The sequence below is a fragment of the Podarcis liolepis genome (genome assembly GCF_965112155.1).
Source record: "Podarcis liolepis genome assembly, chromosome: 8".
Lineage (NCBI taxonomy): Eukaryota > Metazoa > Chordata > Lepidosauria > Squamata > Lacertidae > Podarcis > Podarcis liolepis.
In genome coordinates, this window is record NC_139560.1 from 10,732,045 (window position 1) to 10,749,333 (window position 17,289).

At 46.1% G+C, this 17,289-nt stretch overlaps 1 protein-coding gene across 1 annotated transcript in view; it reads right to left on the minus strand.

The window, feature by feature from the left end:
- Window positions 1–740: 740 nt before the first annotated feature.
- Window positions 741–17,289, minus strand: part of TG (thyroglobulin) — a 169,895-nt gene continuing 153,346 nt past the window's right edge. The window contains exons 46-48 of the mRNA XM_083518405.1: window positions 4,927–5,067; window positions 3,422–3,615; window positions 741–1,104 (exon numbers count right to left, since the gene is read on the minus strand). Coding sequence (XP_083374531.1) covers window positions 1,004–1,104; window positions 3,422–3,615; window positions 4,927–5,067 — 436 coding nt within the window. The 3' untranslated portion in view covers window positions 741–1,003. The remainder of the gene's footprint in view (window positions 1,105–3,421; window positions 3,616–4,926; window positions 5,068–17,289) is intronic.

Below are 17,289 nucleotides of genomic sequence, written 5' to 3' on the forward strand. Positions count from 1 at the left end.
GTGTGCACACATCAACTTTAGGAGCGGGGGGAAACCTCTCAGATAAACTAACGGGCTTTTTCCCCTCCCAAACAGTTCCTAAGGAAGACTGTAAACATAGAGCCAGTTCCAAGTCAGCTGGGATAGCTCAATTGGTAGGGGATAGGATTCTTAATCTCATGTTCATGAGTTTGAACCTCATGTTCGGCAAAAGATTCCTGCATTGCAGAAGAGGTAAAAGGTAAAGGACCCCTGGATGGTTAAGTCCAGTCAAAGGTGACTATGGGGTGCGGCATTCATCTCACTTTCAGGCCGAGGAAGCCAGCGTTTGTCCACAGACAGCTTTCTGGGTCATGAGGCCAGTAGGACTAAACCGCACAACAGAACACCGTGACGGAAGCCAGAGCACACGGAAACACTGTTTACCTTCCCGCCACAGTGGTACCTATTTATCTACTTGCACTGGCATGCTTTCGAAGTGCTAGATTGGCAGAAGCTGGGGCAGAGCAATGGGAGCTCACCCCGTCGTGGGGATTCGAACTGCCGACCTTCTGATCGGCAAGCCCAACAGGCTCAGAGCTTTAGACCACAGCACCACCTGTGTCCTATAGTGCATTGCAGAGGGTTGGGTTGTAGGATCCTTGTGGTCCCTTCCAGCTCCATGGTTCTATGCTTCTATGATTAACCAATCACCCGACACCGCAGGTCACAAGTTGAGTTTGTGGGTATGGCACTTTGAGAACAGTAAGAAGCCAATACTCTTTTTAAGGTTTTTGAAGCTTTATTGAGTGCTACGATTTCAATTCGATGCACCGATACCCAGCACATGTGATTCATTGAACGCTGCAGTGCCTGTATGCTTTTGGGGCCTGCCCATCTTGTGTCAACGGCAACCATACTTGAAATTTCAGTAATCTATTGCAGACACGCTTTTGTGATTTAGCGAGATGATTTCCAACGCCCCGCAGATCTGTAGTAATTTGATTTCATCCAGCCGATCCAAAATCAATAGAAGTGTTGGGTTCTATTTCTTGTAGGCCACCTTGTCTCCAAGTGGCTTCTTCTGGGTGGTTTTGGAAAGAAATCCACTGCTAGGCTTGCTTGTGCTGGGCGGCTCTCGTTCGCCTGCAACCACAACGCAAACAAGATGCATCACTCCGTGAAAAACTCGTGCAAATCAGTATTTCTCATTGAATTCAATGTGGTACACTAATTATTGTGTCACATTAGTCTGCTGGGCAGCTGTCTGGGAACAACGCAGCAAGCTAATAATTATTGAACAGGCTGCCAGCAAATTCCACGGTAGAACTTATAAATCATTTATTTAATGCTAATTCAATTATCTGAGAGTTTTCTGGCAGCAAAGGCCAAGCAAAACATTCCAGTGCAACAATACCACACGGACAAAGCACAGTGATTCAGGGTCTCAGAAGTGTTGCATCAAAATAGACCAGAAAAATACAGTGCCTGAAGGAATATTTGGGGTTCCAAAGATTGTAAGTTCTTTTTCTGAAGCCCTGTTAACTTTCTGAATTTAAAAAACAAACAAATGAGTTATATTTATAAGTGGGATCTGCCACAAAATGTTGCAGTGGAGAATGTACCTGACTCCAGCTATCCCATTTCACTCCATTTCCCCTCTTCTGTGGTTTTCTGAGTAATCTGTACCCATTTTTTGTGGCTCAGTCCTCTTTGGGCTATTTTGGCTCCTGCCCTTAGTATTTTTCTTTTTCTGCTTTTGCAAAGTATTCTTCTATGGCGAGAAAGCCACTTTTGAATTCAAGAGGAGGTGTCTTGCGGGCTTCACACCCTCTCCACATGCGCGGGGGCTGATCTCAGCCCCTGCGCCGATTGAGGGAATCCCCCGGTCGCGTCATCCCCTAGCCAGCCAATTGCCTGGTCGGGGGGGGGGGGCGTGGTTTGCCCTATATTACACTGAGGCGGCCGGGGATCTCCCTCTTTTCGTCGCCTCTGCTTCATCGGTTTCCCACCCTGCCGCCCTTCAAGGTTTCTCTTCTGAACTTGCTATGGACCTTGGTTGGTCGCCGTTATGGGGCCTGGTAGGAATTTTTTCCACCTGGCAAATTGGCACCAGCCACTTGGTTTTTCACCTACCTCGTAGCAAATCGTCACAACTTCCTTGGCATTGGTGGTTAGGCATTGGTATTGGTATTGTTATGTAGATGAGGGGGGGGGATGAAGTGCCATCACCTCCCCCACAGGTCGAAGGGTAGTCCGGTAAAGGATTCCAGGGGGTGTGGCCCTGTCTGAAGCCTATGGAGGTTAGGGCCTAAGGCATGCCCCCAAGCGGTGACCCCAGGGGACTTCCTAGTTGATGTGCATCAGCAGGACTCCCCCGATTGGTGTTATCCCTTCCCGGACTTCAAGCAATCAGGCTGAAATCAGATAGGACCAATGCCTAAGCCAATACCGCTCTTACCTGTAACCAATAAAGTTGTGGCCATTTATTGCCCATTAACCTAATTAACGGGCCTTGTGTCTTTATTTCCATTGGGGGGGAGGCGGGAACTTGCCATGCAAACCATAGAAAAGGACCTGTCTCCTGTTGCTACCACAGACCTCAACAGGAAATGTCAAGAAGAGCAGGGTAGAACTTTGAACAATTTGCAATTCATCTTCAAGGTCATTGTCATACATGTGGTGTTGTTGTTCTTTTTAATGCTTTAGACACTTTGGGCCCTTAAGCTTAAATATCACAATTGTTGGGGAGAAATAAATCAGACCCTTCACATTCCATTGTGTGTGTATGAGCTGAAGTTTTCTTAAGTATAATTCACAGTTCAGCACAGTGGTTTGTCATATTCTGAAAGCTTGGAGACCCCCCCCCCCCTTCTCTTCCAAAGATCATGCAGATGAACTTGAATTGGGCTGCGAACTGAACTAGTTCGCTTTGTAACAGGATGAACAGGAACCAGAATTAGCGGGATGTTTTGGAAATGAACTTTCATATACAGAGGAACCTCGGTTGTTGAACATAGTCTGTTCTGGAAGACCGTTCGACTTCCGAAACGTTTGACAACCAAGGCTTAATGGGCGGTCAGCAATTTCAACGGAGAAAATTGAGAAATGTGCCTCAGAAGCCGTTCGACTTCTGAGCAACATTCGAAAATGGAAGCAATTACTTCCAAGTTTTCGGCGTCTGAAAACCAAAACGTTTGGCTTCCGAGATGCTCAAAAACTGAGGTTCCACTGTACTAAAAGTCAGGTTTTTCCCCCCAGCCAAAACTCTCTGAAACTCAGTTCCGGCACCTCTCAGGTGGGCGCCATTGCCATTATAAGAAAACAAGGGAGGCGTTCATGGTGAGTTCAGGCACCCTTTTTTGCTAGGAAAAGCAGCACTGCTAAAAGTAGAGTTGAAGCAACCTTTCTGAACATCACTGCCCAAAGAGAGAAAAAGCTGTGTGTTCCACTGTGCACTTACAGCTCAAGGTACTTTTGAGGGTTTTGATGTAATCGGACCAGAATGAACATTCGGCCTTCTTCAGCCCTTTGTGGTTCTCAAAGGAAGCGGTAAATTCCTTATAGTTGTCTCCATCAGCATCTGCTCGAAACATAGGCCAAGAGGATGCAACCCCAGTCATTTTTCTGGAGAACTTATAAGGGCCATTTGGGTTTCTGAAGAAAGGAAGAGGAACAGCTGTTATTCAACCAGCCAGCATCATGAAGAGCCTTTAACACACAAGAGAATAGGCATGTACCTATACTCTCATGACCATTATTTACAAATAAAAATAATAATAAATTTTATTTATACCCCGCCCTCCCCGGCCAGAGCCAGGCTCAGGGGGGCTAACACCAGTAAAGTTACACTAAAAACATAATGGGGGGGGGACCCTATTTAAAATACAGGTTAAAATGCAATTTAAAATGCAGCCTCATTTTAAAAGTAGGTAGCCCACACAAAATGTTGCAGTGTAGATTAGATGGACTTTGTTCTGACCCAGCAAAGGAATTATGTTGTTCTGCTAAAGTTGTGCCTTACACGAATTCTCTCCCGGCAACAATGCCTTCATTATCATCATTTTCTCAGGTGGGGAGATGGTTCATTCCAACAAGAGCAAAACAAAAACAGAATCCCTCATCCGAACAACATTGTTCTTGGGAGAATCATCTCTTCTTTGGTCAGTTCTTGGCAACAGTTTCAAGGGTGCAGGGAAGTTGAGTTTTATTTTGATGACTGTGTAATCTGCCTCATCTTTCAACAGTTCCTCTTCCCTAGTACTCACTGGAAATTGTCAGGGTTCACCAGCAGCTCAGGTTTAAGAAAAGCCATCCTTTTGCAAATGAGCTGAGCTGTCTTGCAAAGCTTCAAGAGGAACTGCGAGACGGCTTGCACAGCGGAGCGTTTCGATGTACCCAGCTTGTTGTTTACTGACAACAATACTACACAAGAAAACTTCCAGGAAAGCAAAACTGACAGAACAAAAGCTAGGATTGGGAAATCAGCTTTTGAACTGAGAAGCAGGTCTTGACTGACTGTAAAGTTTTTGCTCTTTTAATAACCATGATCTACTGATCTTGCTGTATATCAGTGGGTGTCTTAAAAATGCTTCTTGCCCAATTGCTGATTGGAGGCTTCTGTGGTGACTTCCCTGCGTTTAAAGAGCAGCTTATTGGATGTCACAGATACACTGTCTGACGGTGACACAAAAAACCCCTGCACAAAAACTATGCAATAGAATGAAAGATCAATATCCCCCCTCTCTTTTTCTCCAACCGCATAATGGAAATGACAACAGTGTCTCATCCTGGATGTAAAAAACAATGAAAAAGACATATAGTGCAGAGACTATATGTACTTTTCTTTCTTCGATACACAAGGACATCTTTAACAAAAGCTAATTAAAAGAAGAAATGAGGTTCAGAAGCTTTGTTAGGGATGGAAAAACTGACCGCGCAGCCACTTCCAAGTAACTCAATACACACCCAGATCTTATGAAGTTGGCTAGGAACTGTATGACCGTTAAGGAGAGGGTCTTCACTTCCGGAGTATACTGGTTTTCATACTGGGGATGGAAAGGCAGCCCAAAGGCATACTGGACATCAGGCAGTAACTCCAGGCTTGAGCTTGAAAGAAAAATAAGGAAAGAGACTGGATGAAAAACAACAGCAGTGGTCTTATCGGATGGAGAAAGTGAGAAAACAGTTCCATGGTTAGAAGCGGCAGCTGCAGAAGACAAGGAGATGGTGGGAGACAGAACTCAAGTCATAGATTTGGCAAAGGATGTAGGAGAAAAGGAAGGAAGAAATAACAACAACAACAACAACAACAACAACAACAACAACAACAACAACAACAACATTTTATTTATACCCTGCCCATCTGGATGGGTTTCCCTAGCCACTCTGGGCGGCTTCCAACAGGCTATTAAAATACAGTAATCCATCAAACATTAAAACATTAAAACATTAAAAGCTTGATGTTGCAGGTTTTGTATTTTGGTGTGGGCACACATGTGGGTGTTCACACCCTCCCCTTCTTCTGCTCTCCAGCAACAGGTATTAACAGTGCTGGATTTATGTATAAGCTAAACAAGCTATAGGGCCCCACTCTCTTGCCCCCCCCCAAAAAAAATTAAAGGAAAAAAACCTGGATGTCATGGGCCCCGCCTGCTAGCCAGCTCCCTAAAATATCACTGGTTTGCTCATTTCTATATATAGGGTGCCTACATTCTGCATGGACTAGTTGCATGGCAACATAGGCAAATGGCTTGAGATACCTATTAGGTCCATAAATTACCATATAGCATATATTCAACACACACAAAAACAGTGACAATTTGTTGTTGACAAAGGACAGCTTAGGGCAGTAGCTTAGGGCCTCATCAAACCTAAATCTGACCCTGGGTATTAAGAACCATTGCTGTCTCCAACTGTGGAGGCAGAGCAGAGCCATACTGGCTAGAAGCCACAGACAGCCTTTTCCTCCATCAATTTGTCTCATCCTCTTTCAAAGTCATCCAAGTTTCTGGCCACCACTGCCTTCTGGGGGGTGGGAGGGAAGTTCCATAGTTCAACTATGTGCTGTGTGAAGGACTTGATATGTCCTGAAGTTTGCAGACTGCTGCTTTGGAGTGGGAACATAACTTCAGCATCTCATCATAGCTTTCTCTGGTTCACTCTGGACCAGTGAGGCAGCTGGCTGAAGTGGAGTGTGGTGCTGTGGCTGGACTCTCTTTTCCCTGAAGGGTGGGATGTGTGCATGGAGGGTCTCCTGGTTTCTCCACAGCGAAGCATCCTGGTGCTGGCCCCTCTCAGAGACCCTCACTTGAGGCAACCCTTCCGGGAGCCGCGGGGACCCCGATTCCCAACCAGGAGCCCCTGCTCGTGGCCCCATCCACCTCCAGTGCCCAGCAAGGGAAGGACCAGTTTGGAGGCGAGGTCCCCTTGAGGAGTTGTTCCACCTGCCCCGATGGAAGTGAGGGGTGCCTGCCCAGCCGGGCTCTAGCCCGGTGTCTCCCCTACTAACCCCCCCCCCCGAAGCATTTGCTTCTTGTTCTGCCTTCCTTTTGCTGCTGCAGAGCTGGACCATAAAGAAGGCTGATTGCCGAAGAATGGATGCTTTGGATTATTGTGCTGGAGGAGACTCTTGAGAGTCCCATGGACTGCAAGATGATCAAACCGATCCATTCTGAAGGAAATCAGCCCTGAGTGCTCACTGGAAGGGCAGATCGTGAAGCTGAGGCTCCAATACTTTGGCCACCTCATGAGAAGAGAAGACTCCCTGGAAAAGACCCTGATGTTGGGAAAGATGGAGGGTACAAGGAGAAGGGGACGACAGAGGACGAGATGGTTGGGCAGTGTTCTCGAAGCTACCAGCATGAGTTTGACGAAACTGCGTGAGGCGGTGGAAGACAGGAGTGCCTGGCGTGGTCTGGTCCATGGGGTCACGAAGAGTCAGACACGACTGAACAACTAAACAACAACAACAACCATAACTGGAGCTGTTTGGGAGGCTGCATTGGGTTGCCATATGTCCTGGTTTTCCCTGGCATTTTACTGCTTAACGGAAATTCCCGCCCTCCGGATGCAATTTCCAAGGGCTGAATCCCGAATGTGTCCAGGAAAACCAGATATATGGCAGCCCTACTATATTCACACATTCACACCACAATTTTGGGCCTTTCTGTCCTTAGCCCCACCCCAAAAGCACCAATAACAACGTAGCATCTGGAAAGCAAATTATTTACCAGAAGCTGAAGAGATCTGAAACCAGATTAAAGCATATTTCCCCAACTCTGAATGTTTAGACAGGGATTAAGCTGGATCGGAGGTCACTCATTCTGCTTGAACAATACAGTGGTGCCTCGCAAGACGAAATTAATTCATTCCGCGAGTTTTTTCGTCTTGCGGTTTTTTTCGTCTTGCGAAGCACGGTTTCGGAAAAGTTTTGGAAAAGCTTCAAAAATCACCAAAGTCTTCAAAAACCTCAAAAAAGGCTACCACACCGCGTGCTATGAGTTGCTCCTCGAAGTCAAGTCGCAACTGTATTAACGGTTTTAAGAAAAAGGAAACAAACTTGCAAGACGTTTCCATCTTGCGAAGCAAGCCCACAGGGAAAATCGTCTTGCGAAGCAGCTCAAAAAACCAAAAACCCTTTCGTTTTGCGAGTTTTCCGTCTTGCGAGGCATTCGTCTTGTGAGGTACCACTGTAATGGGCTTGCTTCACTCCATGCGTATTACAGTTATGTCGGCCACAAATAGTGCTTCTATAGGAGCAGGGATATAGAAGGGGGGGCACTGACAATGAGACGGTTTTGTTTGTCCACAGTACAACTCTGTTCAGAGATGTAACGGCAGCAATGATGTCAAAAGAACTGATTTGCCGTGTCACATCATGAGCTCAGGGAAGAGATACAGTAAGAGGAACAAGAAGCTGAGGTTGATTTCTTGCTGCTCATCTCTGGATTGAGTTTTCAGGGGTACACTAACCGAACATGGAGGCTTTATTAGGTTTCATCTGTACTGGAATCATTTCCTAAGATGTTTTATTGCTTGTGTGTTTGCTGCCCAGGGCTCCTTTGGGAGGAAGCAGGGAAGAAATTTTAAATAATTGTAAGAGAAGAAAAAGTTTGTTTTTACTGTAAAAAACAAAAACCCAACAACCTCAAAGTGGTTGCAAAAAAAAAAAGATAAACCAATAAAATCATTGGAAAGAAAAATTAATGGCAATGATTTAAAACTTTCAAAAGGTTGAAATAACACTAGACTCAAAAACGTCTTAAAACTCATGTCAACTTTCTGAACATCTGGGTAGGTAAGAATGTGTTTAGCAGCTGCCGAAAAGAGTACAGTGAAGTTGCCTGCCTGATTATCAATTGGCAGGGAGTTCCAAAGTGTAGGTGCTGCCACACTAAAAGACCCGGTTCTTAAAATGCAGAAAACACATTATGTGGCCAGTTTTTCTCCTTCTCTTAGTGAGCATGAATATTATGGCATTGCCTCAACCTGTGGATTTTCCCCTGGGTATCAGTGGCTGGCATTCCCAGTGAATAATCATAATAACCTCTTAACCAAAGCACTTTTCTCTCATTTCTGCAGAATCTTTCCAAACCTCATTGTCTCTTTAACACTGCATGATTTCACCTCTTAAGGTATTTGCCTTCTGCATTTTAGCTGCTCTTGTGAATAGTTTTGGTTTCAGCTGTTCAGAAAGAAGTCAAATGAACCAGAGAAAGCGATGATGAGATGCTGAAGTTATGTTCCCACTCCAAAGCAGCAGTCTGGAAACTTTGTTTTGCAACCATGTAAAGTCATCTTGCTTTCCTTTCCTTTCCTTTCCTTTCCTTTCCTTTTTTTTTTTTTTTTAGCAAAAGGAAACCATAATTCTGTTATGATTGGGGGGTGGGCAGTTAGGAATATATTTGAGATTAAATTAGAGCAGGGGTAGCCAATTTGCCATCATTCACAAATAGCTGTCATGAATGGCTTGTGCCTTGTGCTCACTTTAGAATCTGAGCCAATATGGAACTAATGAATTGCAAACATGCCCAGAGACAGGCAAGCTCTCTGAAGCTCACCTTGGATTAACTCGAATTCTTTAAAAGAAAATGGGGAGAACATGGGCAACATTTCATAGAAACATAAAACTGTAGAGTTGAAAGAGTCATCTTGTTATGTACTGAGTTGAATAGGATCCAAAATGCAGCAGTCTGATTGGTCCTAGAACAATAGGATTCAGAATGCAGCAGCCCGATTGGTCCTAGAACAATAGGCTCCAGAATGCAGCAGTCTGATTGGTCCATAGGAGCCACCCAATCCAGCTCCAGGTGGAAGTGAATCCGTGACCTGATTGGCTTACAGGAGAATCCCGGAATTAGCCAATCACGTGGGGCCCATTGTGTAAATAATGTATATAAAGCAGACATTCTGGGGGAACTTCCATTCCTCCTCACCACTATGAGCTGAATAAAGAGCATGAAATCCACTCTCGACTCTGAGTATATTTCACATCTAGTCCAACTCCCTGCAATGCAGGAATCACAACTAAGGAATCCCTGAGAGATGATCATCGAACCCATGCTTAAAAACCTAAATGAAGAAGAGTTCATCACCTTCTTACTGTCAACAGGTTCTTCCTAATGCTTAGCTGGAGTAGCAGAAAACAAGCATGCTCCACCTTCCATGAGACAACCCTTGAGATATTTGTGTTGAATGGTTTATTTAAATATTAAGGTTCATTATTGTTTCACAGGATGTGTATCTCTTTAAAGGCCAGAGTAAATATCATGACCTAGTTTTACAGCTGTGAAGCAGTATAGCAGGTGCTGTTAAGTTGTGTTAATTTAAGCTGTGTCAGCAATTGGGTATAGTATATAAAGAGCAGCATGTACCTCACTCAGTACCCTGGTGAATGGATGGGTCATACTTATAGATTTAATGTAAGAGGCGTTTTTGTTTTTGTGATTAAAGCCAAGCAAAAGATACTTTTGCATTTCTTCATTGTTTCCTGGATGTGTGGTCTCCCCGGCACGCTTTCTGCAGCTCAATTAATCTGCTAAATACGCAACAATTTGAAGATGGCTATCATATCTCTCCTCAGTTTCCTCTTTTCCAGGCGAAACACGCCCAGCTCCTTCAACCGTTCCTCATAAGGCTTGGCCCATCTTGGTTGCCCTACACTGCACATGTTCCAGCTTACTGATCTCCTCCTTAAATTGTGGTGCCCAGAACTGGACACAGCAATGTTCAGCAATAGTTTTTCCTCTAAGTGCATCAACTTTGCCTTCAACAATTTCAGCAACTATGCCTCCATATTGAACAATGGCAAATCTTTCCCCATTGCGATTCCCCATCAGTGGTCTTCTTTCCCAAGGGAAGCAGGCTTGGTGCCTTTGCTGTCTCTTTTTAGACACCAGGCGAAAACATTCTCACGGGTTTTAATTGGGAGGGTAGCTGGATATGCCAGTGGTCCTTTTTGTGCTCATCAGTTCCTCTCCAAGAAGAAAGAGATACCCACAGGCAGCATGGATCTTTGCAAAGACATTCGGAAGAGCCTTTGATCTCAGCCGCACATCTTTAAATGAGAGAGATTATGGTGTCTAGCCATCTGTGTTGTTATCAATGAGCAGTAAACAGAACAGCATACAAGGGGGACACCAAAACCATTTATATATGTGGATGGAATTCAGTTGTTTTCTTCATTTGTCCTGCCTCTTCCCCCCCTTCCTCCCCCCCCCACCTTTGGCCAAGTTTTCTGATAATACATATTAAGTAAATTACAAGGAGAAAGCAATAAATCCCCTCTGCTTCCTGAGCTGCGTTGCTGTGGATTTGGCAGCGCAGTGACCAAAGAACATCGAGGGCTAACAAGATGCTCAAGGCAAACACTGGATCAGCGGCTTATTCGGATATGTTTGGACACCAGACAACTTTTGATCCTGCTTTCGATAGGGAGGCAGATGGTGACTCCCTCCTTGCCAACGCTACACAGATCTGATCCCTCACACAATTACAATGGACGATAACAGGAACTGAGCAGGAAGAGCAGATCATCTCTCACGCACTGCGGACTTTGGAGGGAATCTTTACAGAGACTTTTCTTGGATGCCATAGCACATGGGTAGGGAAACTAAGGTTGAGGGGCCAGATCTGGCCCAATCGCTTTCTAAATCCTGCCCGTGGATGGTCTGGGAATCAGGGTGTTTTCACATGAGTAGAATGTGTCCTTTTATTTAAAAAGCACCTCTGGGTTATTTGTGGGGCCTGCCTGGTGTTTTACATGACTAGAATATGTGCTTTTATTTAAAATGCATCTCAGGGTTATTTGTGGGGCATAGGAATTCGTTCATTTTTGCCCCTTCAAAATATAGTCCGGCCCCCCACAAATTCTGAGGGACAGTGGACCGGCCGCCTGCTGAAAAAGTTTGCTGACCCTTATAGCAAGTCCTGGTGAGCTATTTTTCTAGAAAAAGATGTGTTGAAACTCCCCATGGACACCTCCCTTGTTCTCTTAGAATGACCGCTCCCCACATCAAATGGGAGGCACCTTTCGTGTGGTCGCGCACAGCCCCCCCGGATCCCAGTGCGGCTCCCGGTAGTTCGGGCTGGCTTCACCCTCCCCAGGCTGGATACCTGGAGGTATCCGCCCAACTCAGCCAATCGCCCAATCCCGCCTGGGGAGGCGTTGCCAGGGGAGGTGCTGTCAGGGCCAGGTAGGGGGAGGGACAGCCCTGCCCACACAACAGAAGGTGAATCTTACCTGCGAAGCCTCAGTTGGCTCCAGAGCTTCTCCCACCCTGCCCTCCCTCCGTTAAGTCTTCTTTTGCAGGTTAACCTCTTCTCCACAGGTACGCAGGCACTGCTACGTCATGGTCGCTGTTGAAGGGCCGGAAATGAATTCTCCTGCATTGGCAGGTTTGCCTTACCCGTAGCAAAACATCACACCTTTGGCGGTTTCAGGCCTTGGGCAGAATCCTTTTGTCTATCTTCTTAAATGGGGGGTGGGGGTGGCGTGAAGCAGTGACCCTTGCAGCGGTGATCCCAGGGCTCCCCGTTAAAGGGGTCTTGAGGGGAGGCATTGGCCGTACGCCGAGAGGTTGTCATTGCTCTCCCCTGCGACAACGGCGAAACGGGGGGTGGGCTCTCTGCTTGAACATATGTTGTCTTGAGCCAGCCCAATCCCCACACATTCTGGGGTCTCGCAGATCCCCGGCTGGGGACTGGGAAGGATAAATGCCCAATGCCTGAGCCAAGAAGAGTTTGAATTTGATATCCCACTTTATCACTACCCGAAGGAGTCTCAAAGCAGCTAACAATCTCCTTTCCCTTCCTCTCCCACAACAAATACTCTGTGAGGTGAGTGAGGCTGAGAGACTTCAGAGAAGTGTGACTGGCCCAAGGTCACCCAGCAGCTGCATGTGGAGGAGCAGAGACGCGAACCCGGTTCCCCAGATTACGAATCTACTGCACACTGGCCAAGGTCTCCCTACACCTGAAACTTAATAAAGTAAAGTTAAAGGGACCCCTGACCATTAGGTCCAGTCACGGACGACTCTGGGGTTGCAGTGCTCATCTTGCTTTACTGGCCGAGGGAGCCAGCATACAGCTTCCAGGTCATGTGGCCAGCATGATTAAGCCGCTTCTAGCGAACCAGAGCAGTGCACAGAAAAGCCGTTTACCTTCCTGCCGGAGCAGTACCTATTTATCTACTTGCACTTTGATGTGCTTTCGAACTGCTAGGTTGGCAGGAGCAGGGACCGAGCAATGGGAGCTCACCTTGTCGTGGGGATTTGAACCGCTGACCTTCTGATCAGCAAGCCTTTGGCTCTGTGGTTTAACCCACAGCGCCACCCGCTTCCTGAAACTTAATAAAGTTGTGGCCAATTTTAATCCCATAGCACGTTGTCTTGAGTCATTATTCTGCTCAGGGGTCGCCTGGGGTTGGGGGGACTTTGCCTGTCCATGCAACAGAGGTGCCGGAGTCCCGGCTGGAAAAAAAGCCCTGATGGTGAGAGGGACCAAAAGTTCTGATGTGGTGTCAGGCAGCTTCCAATAACTGCAAAGCATAAAAACAGGAAGAGATGGCCAGGCCTGGAAGACGGTAGGCTAATCCACAGCTATGTTAAGAATGTGGATGTGGTCTGGAGGAGCTGCAGAAAACATTGCTGATCTTTGGAAGACTTTGGAAGGGGCCAGAAAGATGGCGCGAAGAAGAGGGATCGCTTCTGGCTTCTACTTCACTACTGTAGGGTTAGAGAACTAAAGCCGAGCCAAGTCTGCTTACCTAAGTTTTGACCTCATTTTCCTGAGTGCCAAGACACCTCTTGATTTCAGGGCTCTATCGACACCGAATGAACACATATTTAAACTGCTTCTAATGTCTCCCTTGTTACGCCCACCATGAGCCGAACCTGTGCTTTTTCTTTCTGCTTTCTCTAGCCCTTTTCTCACAGAAAGTGAGTGCAAGGCGGGGGCTGTGCTTTTAGCTTCAGCCCCGTCCTCACACTGGTAGCGCCGGCTATGGCAGGAGTTCAGCTGCAACCTCTGCAAAAGGGATCTTCCTCTTTTCTTTGGAGCCTAGCATGCGATTTAGAACCTCAGTTCAGGTTCTAAATCACGCAGCGAGCTTCCCAGCCACAACAGCAGATAATAATAATAATAATAATAATAATAATAATAATAATAATAATAATAATAATTGTACCCCGCCCATCTGGCTGGGTTTCTCTAGCCACTCTGGGCAGCTTCCAACAAAGATTAAAAATACATTAAAATGTCACACATTAAAAACTTCCCTGAACAGGACTGCCTTCAGATGTCTTCTAAATGTCAGGTAGTTGTTTATCTCTTTGACATCTGGTGGGAGGGCGTTCCACAGGGCGGGTGCCACTACCGAGAAGGCCCTCTGCCTGGTTCCCTGTAGCTTTGCTTCTCACAAAGAGGTATACTGCCAGAAGGCCCTCGGCGCTGGACCTCAGCGTTCGGGCAGAACAATGGGGGTGGAGACGCTCCTTCAGGTATACTCGGCCGAGGCCGTTTAGGGCTTTAAAGGTCAGCACCAACACTTTCAATTGTGCTTGGAATTGTGCTGGATCAGACCAGAGCGATCAAGTCTCTTTCCCTCCAAATGCCTGCCCAAGAAAGGTGTGTCTTCAAACAGGCTACTAAAATTATAAAGAGATGGGGACCTCATTGGGGAGACAGGGACCTGCCCTGGAAGAAGCACTTTTCTAGGCTGCCACACTAGGTGGCCCTCATCTACTGCATGGAGAGGTCAATATGGAAGAAGATGTTCCTGGAGATATTTGGGCCCCAAGCCATTTAAGCTTTAAACAATAAAGTAAGCACCTTGAATCCTACCTAAGAAACAACTGGAAACCAATGCAGCTGTTTTTAAGTGATGGGTAATATGTTCACAGGGACGCGGGTGGTGCTGTGGGTTAAACCACAGAGCCTAGGGCTTGCCGATCAGAAGGCCAGCAGTTCGAATCCCCATGCCGGGGTGAGCTCTTGTTGCTCGGTCCCTGCTCCTGCCAACCTAGCAGTTCGCAAACAGGTCAAAGTGCAAGTAGATAAATAGGTACCGCTCCGGCGGGAAGGTAGACAGCGTTTCCGTGCGCTGCTCTAGTTTGCCAGAAGTGGCTTAGTCATGCTGGTCACATGACCCGGAAGCTGTACGCTGGCTCCCTTGGCCAGTAAAGCGAGATGAGCGCCGCAACCCCAGAGTCGGCCACAACTGGACCTAACGGTCAGGGGTCCCTTTACCTTTACCTTTAATATGTTCACAGTCTGCTGCCCCACCATCATTCTTCCTGGAGAACCTGGAAAAAGCAGATGATGGGGAAGACCTCTGCCTGCTCCGAGGTCTTGGCAAAGTCACTGCCAATCACACGAGACAACTCTAAACTAGGTGAGCCAAGTGTCTGATTCAGTATAAGGCAGCTTCCAATAACTGTGCAAAAGCAGCAGAGGAGGAATGGGCAGGGTGTGTGTGTGTGTGTGTGTGTGTGTGTGTGTGTGCTAAAAAAAATTGTTTTAAACACAGGAAGCAATAGAAAGAGAAAGTAGAGAGGCCTCCTTTTCATCCAGTTATTTTAGCTGAGTGACTCCACATTCAAACCACAATTGAAAGGAACAGAAGCCGAGCACACCTGGTTCCTTCTTGCACCCTCGGCCTGGGGCACATTGCTAACCAGATGCAAATAAATAACACAGCCCAAAACACCAAAAGACTCAGAGAAAAGGAATAGAAAAGGACTGGAACGCAGAACTGATGGTTGCTGTTGTTTGTAATCAGTTAATTACCAGCTTGCAGGACTGGCAGATGTGGCCCAAATCATCAAACTCTCGTCCTTCTTACCTAGACCATTGTGAAAGTGACAGGGCAGGGGTGGGGAACCTTAGGGCTGGGGGATGGCAAATGTGGTCCTCCAGACCTCTTAAGTCACATCCTTTTCCCAGTCATTTTGCTTATTGGTTTTGATTGTTTTGAGCATTTTGCCCCTGGACTCTGATATTTCATTTTGCTTGCCTGGATGAGCGACAGAGAGGAGACCCTAGCTCAGTGTTTTTCAACCATTGTTCCACGGCACACTAGTGTGCCGCGAGATGTTGCCTGGTGTGCCATTGGAAAAATTGAAAAATTCGAAAGATTTTTTTAAAAAATAATGTCACATTTTCGCCCACTAGGCGGGTGCCGGACTGTGTCCACCCTATTTCCCATCCGTCCTGGGTGGGGATCAGATCGGATGGGATCAGATGAGAGCGGACAGGCGGTCCGCTCTCATCCGATTCCCCATAGAGAGCAGCGGGGCTCTGACATCTCCCTCTCCGCACACAGTGCGGAGACGGAGCTGTCATCCGCTGGCTCAGCGGGGATCAGCGGATCGATCCCCGCTGAGCAGAGAACGGTCCGCAACGTTTTTGTTTGCCATTAGAGAAAAAAATATTAAACCATGCTTGAATGTCGGAACTGGTTACTAAAATTTTTGAATCTCACCACTGATGTTAAGTGTTTGTGTTTATTTGATTTGTGTTTATTTGATTCCTATTCAAGAGAATTACTTTATATATAGTCAATATAGGCACAGAGTTAAATTTTTTAACATTTTCTAATGGTGGTGTGCTTCGTGATTTTTTTCATGAAACAAGTGTGCCTTTGCCCAAAAAAGGTTGAAAAACACGGCCCTAGCTTACTGCAGAGGTTGGGTCATGGATGCTTTAGTTGAGATTCCTGCATATTGCATACTCTCCAACATTTCTCCGATGAAAATAGGGATGTCCAATTCCATAATGATAATTTTACTATTTATACCCCACATAGCTTACTGGGTTTCCCCAGCCACTCTGAGCGGCTTCCACTGTATAAAAAATAATAAAAAAACATTAAACATTTTTTTAAAAAATATTTTTTTAAAAAACCCTTCCCTATACAGGATTGCCTTCAGACAGCTTGAGGGTCAGATAACTCCATACCCTCCAACATTTCTCCAATGAAAATAGGGACATCCTAAGGAAAAGTTGGACATTCTGGGATCAAATCAGAAACTGGGACAGCTTCTCTAAATCAGGGACATCTCAGAAAAATAAGGACACTTGGCATTGCAGGGGGTTAGACTAGATGACCCTTGGGGTAGTAGTAGTAGTAGTAGTAGTAGTAGTAGTAGTAGTAGTAATAGTAATAATAAAAATTTATTATTTATACCCCGCCCATCTGGCTGGGTTTCCCCGGCCATTCTGGGCAGCCCTCAAAAGAATATTAAAAACACAATAAAACATCAAACATTAAAAACTTCCCTAAACAGGGCTGCCTTCAGATGTCTTCTAAAAGTCAGGTAGTTGTTTATTTCCTTGACATCTGATGGGAGGGCGTTCTACAGGGCGGATGCCACTACCGAGAAGGCCCTCTGCCTGGTTCCCTGTAACCTCACTTCTTGCAGCGAGGGAACTGCCAGAAGACCCTTGGCGCTGGACCTCAGTGTCCGGGCAGAACAATGGGGTGGAGACGCTCCTTCAGGTATACTGGGCTGAGGCCGTTTAGGGCTTTAAAGGTCAGCACCAACACTTTGAATTGTGCTTGGAAACGTACTGGGAGCCAATGAAGGTCTTTCAGGACCGGTGTTATATGGTCTCGGCGGCCACTCCAACCTTCCAACTCTATGATTCTATGATTCTATGAAAGGTATGTTTTGAGAGAGAGAACAGTTTTGAAAGTGATTTTTTTTTAAAGAAAAATGAAGATTAAATGAGAAATGGAAAGGAATGGATTTATGGGAGTATTTATGTCTCATCATCGTCAACAGCAGCAATGATCATGGGCAGAAAATAAGAATGAACTGTGCATCCCTA